The sequence below is a fragment of the Elephas maximus genome, chromosome 23 (assembly GCF_024166365.1).
Source record: "Elephas maximus indicus isolate mEleMax1 chromosome 23, mEleMax1 primary haplotype, whole genome shotgun sequence".
NCBI lineage: Eukaryota > Metazoa > Chordata > Mammalia > Proboscidea > Elephantidae > Elephas > Elephas maximus.
In genome coordinates, this window is record NC_064841.1 from 22,683,221 (window position 1) to 22,696,179 (window position 12,959).

The 12,959-nt window shown below is 35.2% G+C and overlaps 1 protein-coding gene across 8 annotated transcripts in view; it reads left to right on the forward strand.

Moving 5' to 3' along the window:
• TBL1XR1 (TBL1X/Y related 1) overlaps positions 1 to 11,780 on the forward strand; it is a 187,433-nt gene extending 175,653 nt beyond the window's left edge. For all 8 annotated transcript variants that reach the window (XM_049867633.1, XM_049867630.1, XM_049867629.1 and 5 more), the window contains 2 exons: positions 5,814 to 5,915; positions 6,914 to 11,780. In XM_049867633.1, the coding sequence (XP_049723590.1) occupies positions 5,814 to 5,915; positions 6,914 to 6,940 (129 nt within the window). In that variant the 3' untranslated portion in view covers positions 6,941 to 11,780. The remainder of the gene's footprint in view (positions 1 to 5,813; positions 5,916 to 6,913) is intronic.
• Positions 11,781 to 12,959: the final 1,179 nt, after the last annotated feature.

Below are 12,959 nucleotides of genomic sequence, written 5' to 3' on the forward strand. Positions count from 1 at the left end.
TTATTTATAAATTTGTGTTTATGGGAGAAAACTGATTGTGAACCTAACAACCTTCTGAAATTGAAAACCAGTTGAATAATTTGTGAAAGTGAATATGTAAGTATAGAAATCACAGTGTATATTCAAATTAGTCTTAGTTTTTGTTCATTTTAATTTATAATTATAAAATATTTTAAATACACACAAAATAATAAAACTGATATTCTTAGTTTGACAGGAACATTTTGCCACAATTGTTTTAGATTTCTTCCCCCCTTTTTTTTTTTAAATATATATTCAGGATAAAATGTTAAAAATACAGCAAAAGTATACACCTCCTCTCTCTTCCTCTTCCTTCTTAGAGGCTATAGCAACTCTGAAGAAAGTATCCATCATTTCGTAATAAATGATATATACTACTATTTTTTGTGTTAAAATTGTACTAACATGAAATGAGTATGCATTGATAATTACTAGTGATTGGAATGGGAAAGTTGGGAACAAAGAATGATCAGTAGTTGGAAAATATGACCTTGATGACAGAAACGCCACCAGAAATCACGTGATAGAATTTTGCAAGACAAATGACTTCTTCGTTGCAAATACCTTTTTTCAACAATATAAATGGCAGCCATACATGTGGATTTTGCCAGACAGAATATACAGGAATCATATCGACTACATCTGTGGAAAGAAACGATGGAGAAGCTCAATGTAATCAGTCAGAACAAGGCCAGGAGCCAACTGCGGAACAGACCATCAATTGCTCATACGCAAATTCAAGTTGAAGCTGAAGAAAATTAAAACAAGTCCACAAGAGCCAAAATACGACCTTGAGTATATCCCACCTGAATTTGGAGACCACCTCTAGAATAGATTTGACACATTGAACACTAATGACTGAAGTCCAGACAAATTGTAGAATGACATCAAAGACAGATCATACATGAAGAAAGCAAGAGGTCAATAAAAAGACAGGAAAGAAAGAAAAGACCAAAATAGATGTCAGAAGAGACTCTGAAACTTGCTCTTGAACGTGGAGTAGCTAAAGGGAAAGGAGGAAATGATGAAGTAAAAGAGCTAAACAGAAGATTTCAAAGGATTCCTTAAGAAGACAAAGTAAAGTATTATAATGACATGTGCAAAGACCTGGAGTTAGAAAACTAAAAGGGAAGAACCTGCTTGGCATTTCTCATGCTGAAAGAACTGAAGAAAAAATGTATGCCTCAAGTTGTAATAATGAAGGATTCAATGGGGAAAATATTGAATGACACAGGAAGCATCAAAAGAAGATGGAAGGAATACACGGAGTTACTGTACCAAAAAGAACTGATTGGTGTTCAACCATTTCAGGAGGTAGCATATGATCAAGAACTAATGGTACTGAAGGAAGAGGTCCAAGCTGCACTTAAGGCACTGGCGAAAAACAAGGCTCCAGGAATTGACGGAATACTAATGGATGCAGCACTGGAGGTGCTCACTCATCTGTGTCAAGAAATTTGAAAGACAGCTACCTGGCCAGCTGACCAGAAGAGATCCCTATCCGTGCCCATTCCAAAGAAGCTGACCCAGCAGAATGCAGAGATTATCCAAACAATATCACTGATAACACACGTAAGTAAAATTTTGCTGGAGATCATTCAAAAGTGGTTGCAGGAGCGCATCAACAGGGAACTGCCGAAATTGAAGCTAGATTCAGAAGAGTTATGTGAAATGAGTGATGTTTTTGCTGATGTTAGGTGGATCTTGGCTGAAGGCAGAAAATACGCAAGATGTTTACCTGTGTTTTATTGACTGTGCAAAAGCATTTGACTGTGTGGATCATAACAAATTATGGATAACATTGTGAAAGATGGGAATTCCAGAACACTTCATTGTCCTCGTGAGGAACCTGTACAGAGACAAAGAGGGAGTCATATGAACAGAGCAAGGGAATACTTTGTGGTTTAAAGTCAGGAAAGGTGTGCATCATGGTTGTATCCTTTTACCATACTTATTCAATCTGTATGCTGAGTAAATAATCCAAGAAGCTGGGTTTATTATGAAGAAGGACGTGGCATCAGGATTGGAGGAACGCTTATCAACAACTTGAGATATGCAGATAATACAAGTTGCTGAAAGTGAAGAGAACTTGAAGCACTTACTGATAAAGAGCAAAAACTGCAGCCTTCAGTATGGATTGGACCTCAACATAAAGAAAACAAAAACCATCATAACTGGACCAATAAGCAACATTATGATATATGGAGAAAATATTGACATTGTCAAGAATTTCATCTTACTTGAATCCACAATCAACCCGCATTGATTGTGGCAGTCAAGAAATGAAACAATGTATTGTATCGGGGCAAATCTGCTACAAAAGACTTCTTTAAAGCATTGAAAAGCGAAACGTCACTTTGAGGACTAAGGTGTGCCTGACACAGGCCATGGTATTTTCATTCACCTCATATACATGCAAAACACGGACAGTGAATAAGGAAGACTGAAGAAGAGTTGATGCCTTTGAATTATAGTGTTGGTGAAGAATATTAAACATGCCACAGACTGCCAGAAGAACAAACAAATCTGTCTTCGAAGAAATATAGCCAGAATGCTCCTTAGAAATGACATGATGCGACTTTGTCTCATATACTTTGGACATGTTGTCAGGAGGGACCAGTCCCCAGAGGACATCATGCTTGGTAAAGTAGAGGGTCAGCAAAAAAGAGGAAGACCCTCAATGAGATGGATTGACACAGTGGCTGTAACAAATGGGCTCAAGTATAACAACGCAGAACTGGGCAGTGTTTCATTCTGTTGTATGTAAGATCACTATGAGTTGGAACAGACTAGTTGGCACCTAAAAATAACCATAACGCTATTTTGTGTGTTATAATTGTCATAAATGATATGCATATTTTCAAACTTGTGGTTTTTATCCACTTGATATTTTTTGAAATTTATTTACTTTGATAACATGTCATTCTGAAGGAGAATGAAGAATAACAAAGACACAAGGAAAATATTAGCCCAAGAGACAAAAGGGCCACGTAAAACCAGAGACTCCATCAGCCTGAGACCAGAAGAACTAGATGATGCCTGGCTACCACCAGTGACTGCCCTGACAGGGAACTCAATGGAGAGTCCCTGATGGTGCAGGGGAAAAGTATGGTGCAGAACTCAACGTAAAAAAACTGGACTTAATGGTCTGAGACTGGAGGAATTTTCGAAGCCATGGCCCTTGGACGCTCTGTTAACCCAGAACTAAAACCGTTCCTGAAGCCCACTCTTCAGACAAAAATTAGACTGGACTGTAAAACATAAAATAATACTCATGAAGAGTGTGCTGCTTAGTTCAGGCAAATACATGAGACAAAATGGGCAGCTCCTGCCTGGAAGCCGTATGAGAAGGCAGGAAGAGACCAGGAGCTGGTTGGATGGACATGGGAAACCCGGAGCAGAAAGGGAGAGTGTGCTGTCACGTTATAAGGATTGTAACGAGCGCCACAAACAATATGTGTATAAATTTTTGTATGAGAAATTGAGCTTTAAACTCTCACCTAAAGCACAATAAAAATAACGGCGCTCTAGAATGATGGTTTCTTTTGATGGCTATAGAGTAGTGTATGAGTATACCACAGCTTTTAAATTCATTTCTCTATTTATGGACTTTTTTATATTATCTGCAACATTCTATGAATATCCTTGTACATGTTTACTTGTGCACATGAATGAAAGTTTATTTAACTTGCACACTTTGAGTGGAAATCCCAGGCCCATAGCTTATACATGCCAAACTGCTCTCCAAAATTATCACTTTTATACCAGTTTATACTTTTAATGGCAATATTTAAGATTTCCCATTTTTCCTTATCGAAAGGGTTATCACGGAGCCCTGGTGGCACAGTGGTTAAGCACTCAGCTGTCAACCAAAAGGTCAGCAGTTTGAGCCCACCAGCAGCTCAGAGGAAGTAAAATGTGGTAGTCTCCTTCCATAAAGATTATAGCCTTGGAAACCCTATGGGTCGGTTCTACTCTGTCCTGTGTTGTTGTTGTGAGTCGGAATTGACCAGACAGCAGCAGGCTTGGATTTTGAGTGTTACCAGACTTAATTTTAACATTTTTTCCAATTTGATGGCTATGAAACAGTATTTTGTTTTAATTTGCATTATTTTCTTGACCATTGAAATGTATACATCTTTCCTTGTACTTAGAATTCAATCAGACTATCTCTTTTGAGTAGCTTTTTTATTTTTTAGCCTATTTTTCTATTTTTATATGATTGGTTGCAGTTCATTATGCATTTTGGATACTGATGCTCTTTGGTCATATGGATTGGAATGATTTTTAATTTTCTTCATGGAGTATCATAGAATTTTTAATATATTCAAATGATTAATCTTTCTCTTTTGATTGGTGCTTTTTGTAGCTTAGTAAATTCTTATATAGATGCCGCGGAGGTCTCTGATTTTTCTTCATAGAAGTTTTCAAGTTTTGTGTTTTCCATTGTATTTTTAACCCATTTGGAATTATGTTTTATATATGATATGAGGTAGACATTTAATATTATATTTCCACAGTGTCATAGCTCTGTCAACCATGCGGTTTTGGTTCAGTTCAGACTTAGGAATTGATAATTGTTTTTGAAAGGAAGTTTTGTTTTTTTAACCCCAAATTTTACTTCTCTATAGATTTTACTTTCTAAACCTCATGTTTTGTTGGTGCCAGTCTTTTCTGTCCTAACTAACTGTAGATACGCAAGACGTAGTGGAATCTACTCAACAGTAATGGGTTACTATACGCAGTCTTTTCCGTTAATCTCACAAATTGTGAGAAATTTTAGCTAAGAAAGAAAAGCGTTGAGCCTGCCCAATGTGATCAACTATAGCAGTGTGTCTATGGTTTGTGTACCATCACCAACCTGAATTTGAAGACATAGTCTTCCAAGACAGTTGGTTAACTTAGGGGCCGCTCTCTGGTAGGTATTTACAAGGTGCATGGTTTGGTGTCACGTTGTCTTGACTTTTTGTGTCACCGTAAAGCTGCAGAGATACTTCTCAGGTTTGTCAGGGCAGCACACCAGAAGCATAGGTTTCACGGCTTTCCCGTTTTCACAGCAGCACCTCTGACCTTTGCCGTACTTACTGGCTGGTCTCATAAGCAAATGCATTTTTAGGCAGCATTTTAGTTCTTCATTGGCGACTGTATGATTTTGCTTCCATTACTAAAGGAATAAAATAATTTAGTTATGATTCAGTTAAATTGGTGAAATTATTGGTGTTCCTGGTTGAACTTTTTTTTTTAAAGTGTAACAAATTCTTTCAAGACTCCTGTGCATGTCTTATATTACCTTAGCTTCTTTTATAACCCCCCCTGCCTTGAGGTCTGGTTAGTAAATATGCAGTAACTAACCGACTTTTACTGGAGTTGTCTGTATTGCTCTGTTGTCTGTAGTTTGTTCTATTTCCTCTTTAGAATGTTTTGTAAAAAAAAATTCTGAATTTTGTTTCTCTACATATTGGTCAAAGTCATACATCCGTCAACAGCAACTGTAACAAGCTTATTCCGTGTTATACATTGAATACTATAGTTGTTATTAACTGTGTCAAAGAGGCCAAAGACACCTTAGCAAAGAAGTTTATCAACACTGGAGAAACTGAATGTGTATGTATGTGATCTGGTGAGAGCAGGCTAGTGTTTTCCAGTGTTTCAGAATTTATAGTTATTTTGGAGTTTAAGACCTCACTCTGATTGCTGGTAATAAAGCCATATAATTTCTTTATCTCGATATTTAGATTTCTAATGACATATATTGTCACTTTTATGATTCTGTTGTTTTTTTTTTTTTATAGACAGGTGCTCTAGTTCACAGCTATAGGGGAACAGGTGGAATTTTTGAAGTTTGCTGGAATGCAGCAGGAGACAAAGTTGGAGCCAGTGCATCAGATGGTTCAGTAAGTAGAGTAAGGTGTTTCCAAAGGGGATGTGGGTACAGACACAGAAACAGGTACACACACACACACACACACACACACACACACACACACGGGACAAAATGGTTTATTGTGACCGTGACTGCAAAAGAATACAGAAGTTTTTTTCTTTTTAATAAATTTAAAGATATATTGATCTTTTTTTTTTTTCCTGAAGGTAGCATAGTTTTCACATTCATTGCATTCAAAGAATGTAACTAAGATTTAGACTTTTTTTTTTGCCAGAAGAGAGTTTTCATAATTAAGAAATAGTTCTTCTTTTATGTCAGCTTTTATTAGTGAAACAAAACACTCTGAGAGAATAAACAGTGACTGGAGTTTTAAATGCCCATTTCACCCTCTGTTCAGAAGTGTGTTGGTGGTTTCAGAGGAAGGGGGTGTAGAGAGGCAGGAAGGGGGTGTAGAGAGGCAGGAAGCGGGGAGTGTAGAGAGGCAGGAAGGGGTGTAGAGAGGCAGGCGAGTCCTGCATGGAGGAGTGTGTGTTACCGTGAGATTTTGAGGATGAAGTCGGCCAGCTCTTTATGGAAATACTGGTTACGGCTTCCAAAGCCCTAAAAGCAAAGGGAGGTTGGAAAGGGTCTAGCCACTAGCTGTTTACCCAAACTACAGCTTTATATAACCTCTACTATTTTTTCACTGGGGCCCAGGAGACAGGGAATGGTCTATTTTGAGCATATCTTTTCTAGTTTTTAGTTAACAGAGAGTGGTCCCTAAAAATCTTAACTGTCGCCCGCCTCCCCACCTTTAGGGTATTAACTCATTGTTATTTCCTCCATCTGCTTAGATGTTCTCTCTGATTTCTTTTGGTTAAGTGCCCATTTCAAGATTATTACTGGTTTTATGAACTTGGAAATATGTAACAGATTACAAGCTGTCCCGTAGGAAAGTTCAACTAAAATGGTGTAAAATGTACAAGAGAATTCTGAACACATGGGTTGATCATTTTTATTTCTTAACAGGTTTGTGTATTAGACCTTCGGAAATAGCGCTACTAGTTGGAAGCCATGGACCGACTATGAATGTGTACATAGCCAAAATGACTGTCCTTGACCCATGTACTGCTATAGTCCCACTTGAACCATGGCCAGTCCACTACAGCCAAATCTAAAAGAAAGATATACATACAGTGTATATAAACAAAATTGCACCCTGAAGACGACAGAGTTTTGTCACAGCTTGTGAATTCTGTTCACCAAGTGCTGGAATCTAATCTGCTGTGCCCCCAAAATAGCATTTAGAAGTTTTGGATATGAAAAACAGAAGAAAAAAGAGAAATATACATTATAAAAGCAGATCTTACATATACCAGTTTTTGGATACTAATGACAGCCTTGTTTATCTCTCTTGACTCAGCAGACACCATGGATTATATTCTTTTTTTTTTCCCTTCAGTAAGCCGTTTGTATGTACAGAGAAAATGGACTTACAAAAACTTACAGCAGTAGTTTGTTCTTGCTTTTAAACTTTGTTTTTGGTTTAGTTAATGGATGCATGAAGTAAGGGAGTGAATCAGTTTCTTGTTTATATTTTTTTTTTCACCTTTTAAACAAACAAAAAAAAATTCTTAAAAATATTTTAATGCATTCTTTTGAAGAGGTAGATGTTTGGTACATTTTATGGCTCCCAGAGCATATATTCAATTGGTGCATGTTGTGGGAAGGGGGAGTTGGAAATGAAATAGAAATATATGGCTTTGGTCATGTCGGTCTCTGAGACACAGCAGTAAAAGGGTGTTATGCTCTGGTTTTTTTGGTGATGTGGCTGAAATGCAATAGTTGCTTTTTTGGGACATACTTCTGCCAATTCAAGACTAGAAGGGCACAAAAAAAAATTTTTTTTTTTAAATACCATATTGAAGATGCATAAAAAAAAAAAATTCTCCTGATGTTTTGTAGCCATGGTTAAAACATGCACTATTGTGAAAAGGAGCAAAGTAGATCTGGGTTTTTTTTGTTTGTTTGTTGTTTGTTTGTTTTGCTTTGTTTTTTAAGAGATTAAAATGTTTCTGGATAAGGAATAGCTTCTCAAAGTGTCCATCATTATGTGTAGAAGCTTAATATATAATGTAACCAAACTCCAGTATTAAAAATCTCTCATGTTATTTTTCTTTATACAAAGCAAGATAACGGCATATAACACTGCCATTACATGGCAAAATGTTTGCTACCTTAGTTTAAAAAACAATCTTTAAAACAAAAGACTTGCTTCAAGGTGTTTTGAAATAGCAATGATTCAGAATTTAAATTAAAAAAAAAAACAAAAACATAATTGCACTAACCTCCCTGCTGCTCTGATTCTGCGTTTGTGGTACTTGTGACTACATGTTTTCAAATAGGTAGGTTTAAGCTGCTATTTTTTTTTTCCATTCATCACTACTATATCATGTCTTTTAATCTCTTTATAATATCAAGTATTTTCCTAAGAATAGTTATCATCAATCCTCCTCTTGTGCTCATGCAGCTAAAAGCTAAAATAAACAAATGACAGCATGAAGCCATGTTTATATGTGTGATTAACACAGTTCCATGATTAACAAGAATCTAGGAGTGTTCCATTTTGGAGAAAATTGTTGTCACATTTATGTGTCAAAGATTTTAATTAAGGAATCGCTTTTTTTTTTATTATTCAGCTTAGCAAATTTATAACACTATTTCTGTCACTAATTATTCTGAGTCCTTTACTACTAAAATTTTAACCCATGTTTTAAGTTTAAATAGAAACTGATGTACTCCAAGGAATGCAGCTTCGATTTCCAGTGTTTGTTGTTTTTGCTATTTTTACAAAACAGCCTTGGTTGAAGCAAGTCTTCGTTTTTCTAAGGTAGGGTAGCATTTGCTATTGGTAAAGAGAATAAATACACTTAATTTCACAGTACATTGTTAAATGTACCCCAGTTGTTGTCAGTGGGGACTATAATACTGTAATAATATTTTTTAAAATTTACATCTGGAAAGGCAGTCATTCATGATGGTTTTGTGCCAGCTGTTTTTAGGGTTTTGGAACATATTATAGATATTTAGAACTATTACCCTGTGACTTATGTAGGAAACCTAATATGCTGAGTATCTGGCACTTGAAATCTTGCTTTTATTGCTGGAGGTCCACATCTGTGCTTGACCTCTGTTGTTGTTTAAAAAAAATAAATAAAAGTAAAAAAATCTGTGCAATAATTTTTAAATGTGCTCCCAGGAATAGACACAAATGTTTTGAGTATGTTTAAGCTGCATTTTCCTTTAGCGATGCATTTGTCAATTGCACTGAAGTTAAATCTGAAAGTCAGAGGTGATTATTGATAGTACTTTTGTATTTTGATATGGACAGTTTATTCATTTGCATAACAGTTAGTGATTTGCTTTCTCCCAGCCAAGTAAAAGACAGTCAAGAAATTCTGCAGCATAGCTGCCAAAATAGACAGCTACGTTTTTATGGTATTGTCATCTTTTCTGTTTTTGTTTTTCTTTTTAATCTTTAGCGATGTTACTTAAGCATAATAGCCACAATAGGACATATAAAAGATTATAAATACAGAGCTTTAATATCCTGAAGTCTTGGGTCTTTTTAAGTGTAAACTTACCTGAAAGGTATCCATTATGTAGGCTTGGGTTCTGTATGCGCACACAGTTATTTATTTATTTTTGCTGCTGTTCTCAACATCATCATTGCCTGCTGATGTGCCACGATGCTGCTCCAATGGACAAAAACAAGACTGTCTCTAATTTGGGCAGTAACGTATGATTGCAAGAGACGGAGTTTCACAGCCTGTAAAGTTCTATATTTGAGGTTCTAGCTCGATTTCCCTTCTTTTTTTTTTTTTTTCCTGAGAACTTATCCCTGAAAATCATTTGAATCCAGTAGTTTGTTTTTTTTTCCCCCCCATGGTATTCATTGTATATCATTGTTGTATAAGCTACTGTAAGAAAGGAATCTTATCATAGTAATTATGATATCATAGTTATTAGGATGATTACTTATCATAAGTAAGAAAACTTGAATGAATACTAATTGATTAAAATAGACAAAAGAAAGAGCAGCTGTCACTCTTACACATCCTAAAGGAATATCTTTGTTCTTATCCGTGTCGGTAATTCCATAAATTCTTCATAATTTGTTCCAATTCCCATTTCCTATTGTTGATCAGCTACCATCACTGACTTTCAAATGACTTTTAAAAGTGGGAACTTTTCATTTCCTAATGGGTCTTAGAGTGTATCTAATTGTGTTTAATTATACTCTAGGTATGTTTTAGGATTAAACACCTTATACAGATACTGAAAGTGCCTCCTTTTGTGGTGTAAAAAACAAATTATGGTGCAAAAAGTAATCACTAGATGGAATTACATGAAGGTTTTTTGCTTTTTGACATGTAAAAATGTCGAGAGAAAGGCCAAAGATTTGTACTTTTTCACATAACTTATAAAGCACTCCTTTTTTTCTTAAACTTCTTTCTGTCAAATTAGATTTAATGAGAGAGTACTATTTTTAAGGAGCTGTTTATGTAGAATGATTTTAAGAGTAATGTAAATTATTGAGTAGAGGCCTGAGGAGGAGTATGCGTTGTTTTTTTTTCTTTTTTGCTCTTAAAAGCAAAATGACCATCCTTATGTGAACAAAAATGACAAGTTTTACTAGAAAAGCAGAAAAATCAATTTCAAATGCAATGCTATTTACTCGTTTTACAGTGATTTTCATTTTCTTAAGCACACAGTACATTTCTACAGAACCTGTGTTTCTTCTTGCATGCTAAGGATGGTGCTTGCATATGGTGAATTACTGTTGACAGTTTCTGCAGAAATCCTATTTTCAGTGGACCAACATTGTGGCATGGCAGCAAATGCCAACATTTTGGGGAACAGCAGCAAATCTACAAGAGACCCTAGTTTTTGATGATTCCCCCCACCCCCATCCTGAATCAGCAGGGATGGAAGGAGAGTAGGGAAGTTATGAATTACTCCTTCCCATAGTAGCTCTGAAGTTTCACATTCAATATCAAATGTTTTTTAACATGATTCTAGTTAAATGTAGACAAGAGAAGAGAAAGAGAAAGTGTTCACTTTTTTAATACACTGATTTAGAAATTTGATGTCTTATACTAGTAGTTCTGAGGTATTAATAGCATTCTTTATTTCTGCCTTTATGTTGACAGTGTTGAAGCAGGGTGATTAACTAGGGCGGTTTTTTTTTTGTTTTTTTTGGGTTTTTTTTTCCTAGTAAGCTGTTTCATGATGTTTTCTTTGGAATTTCTGGATAAGTTCAGGAAAACATTCTGCATGTTGTATTGAGTCTGATGTACTTATCCATCTCATTAAAGGCAACAGCATACAGACTGCATTTTGTAGTTCTGTAATCCCTGAATACAGAAGTAATTTTCTTCTTTCCTGACTTTGACATTGTAGCTCTAATGTTTTCATTTTGATTTTTACAAAATCCTTTGGGTCTAATTCTGTGAGCCTACCTATAGCACTGGATTAAAATGTCTGCATCATTTCTTTAGTTATCCAGTTAACTTTAAAACTGTTGTAAAAGTGTAAACCAGCCCATGACAGTTTTTTGTACATGTTAAAGAACTTTTATTGTTCAGTTTTCATGATTATTGTGTAAGGAAGACTGATATAGTTGTTCTATGCTGTCCTGGACCATGTTAATTACACTTAACAATGTTTTTGGTTCGACATCACAATGATTTGTCCCCAATGACCCTTTTATCCTTTATAGGCACATTTTTTGTTGTTGTTATCGTTGCAGTTTCCCTTTGCATTGTATTGCTTTGACAACTGTAATTTGAATCAGATCTGAAAGAGGTCCAGAATAAAATATATTTTGATATTATGTTGGCTGTGTATATATATAAAACTTTTGATATCTATGTAGTTTGTATAGACTATATACTGGTCAAGTAAAGAGAGAGGGTTGCTATTTCTTGTTTACAACTTCCTGTTTACATTTTAATTGCTTTCTATTCCTCCAATGATCTGTTTTAGAATAAATTTTTTGCTCTGATTTAGCCTTACAACATAAAAACATTTCTGTTCTCGCCCATACTGGGGTTGACAGTGATAAAACTGCCATCAGAACCCAGATGACTGTTTTTCATAAACTTACTGTTCTCTAAGATACATACTTTAAAGTAAGCCCACAGATTAAATTATGAATTTTACTATTTTATTACTTCTTGCAGAAGATAAGATTTTTTTAAGTAACGGGATTAGTTACTGTTTTTATTAAAGAATAATAATAGAGCATCTAATCAATTAAAGAATAGCAATTCTTAATTATTTTAAAAAATCAGTATTGTATTTAAAGGGCATTATTTCACACAAACTAAAAGAAAGCTCAGATCCACCTATTTGCTTACCATGTAGTTGAGCACAAAACAGTACGTACGCGTTGTTGAAAATTTTTAGGTCAGGAGGGTCAACTTCCTTAATGGTATTTTTTTCTTTGCATAAACCAATTATAACTTAATCACTTTCTCTCAGCCAGTTGCCTGTGTTCCTAACAAAGCTTATGTAATCTAATGAGAAAAAATACTAGGCATCTTTCATCTTTAATTAATTCCAACTCCGGTAACTGTTAAGAGATTTTTTTCCAACACTATTAAGCATACTTTTGGTTTATGTTTTTTTAAAAACTTGTATTCTCTAGGTCTTTCACTTTTCCCTTCCACTTTCTTAACAAAAACTAATACAGGCCTAGCCTTATAATGTCTTATTGGATGATAAGCTGGGGCAATTGCTAGAACTTTCTAACAACATTTCATTTTCAAAGGGTTAACTTTTATTGCATGGCATAGATTGTTAGTTTTCTACATTTTACACTTCTTCAAAAGGTATTTAAAGATTAATAAGATTTAAAATTCATCTAAGTCTACGGTAAAACATTCATTTGAGCAAGCACAGAAAGGATTTCCAGTTTCTTAGCTGTTACACTTTACATAGATGAGATTGCTTGCCTATTATAATACATAGCAGATCAGATTAAAGATTACTCTTGTCCCAGTATAAAACC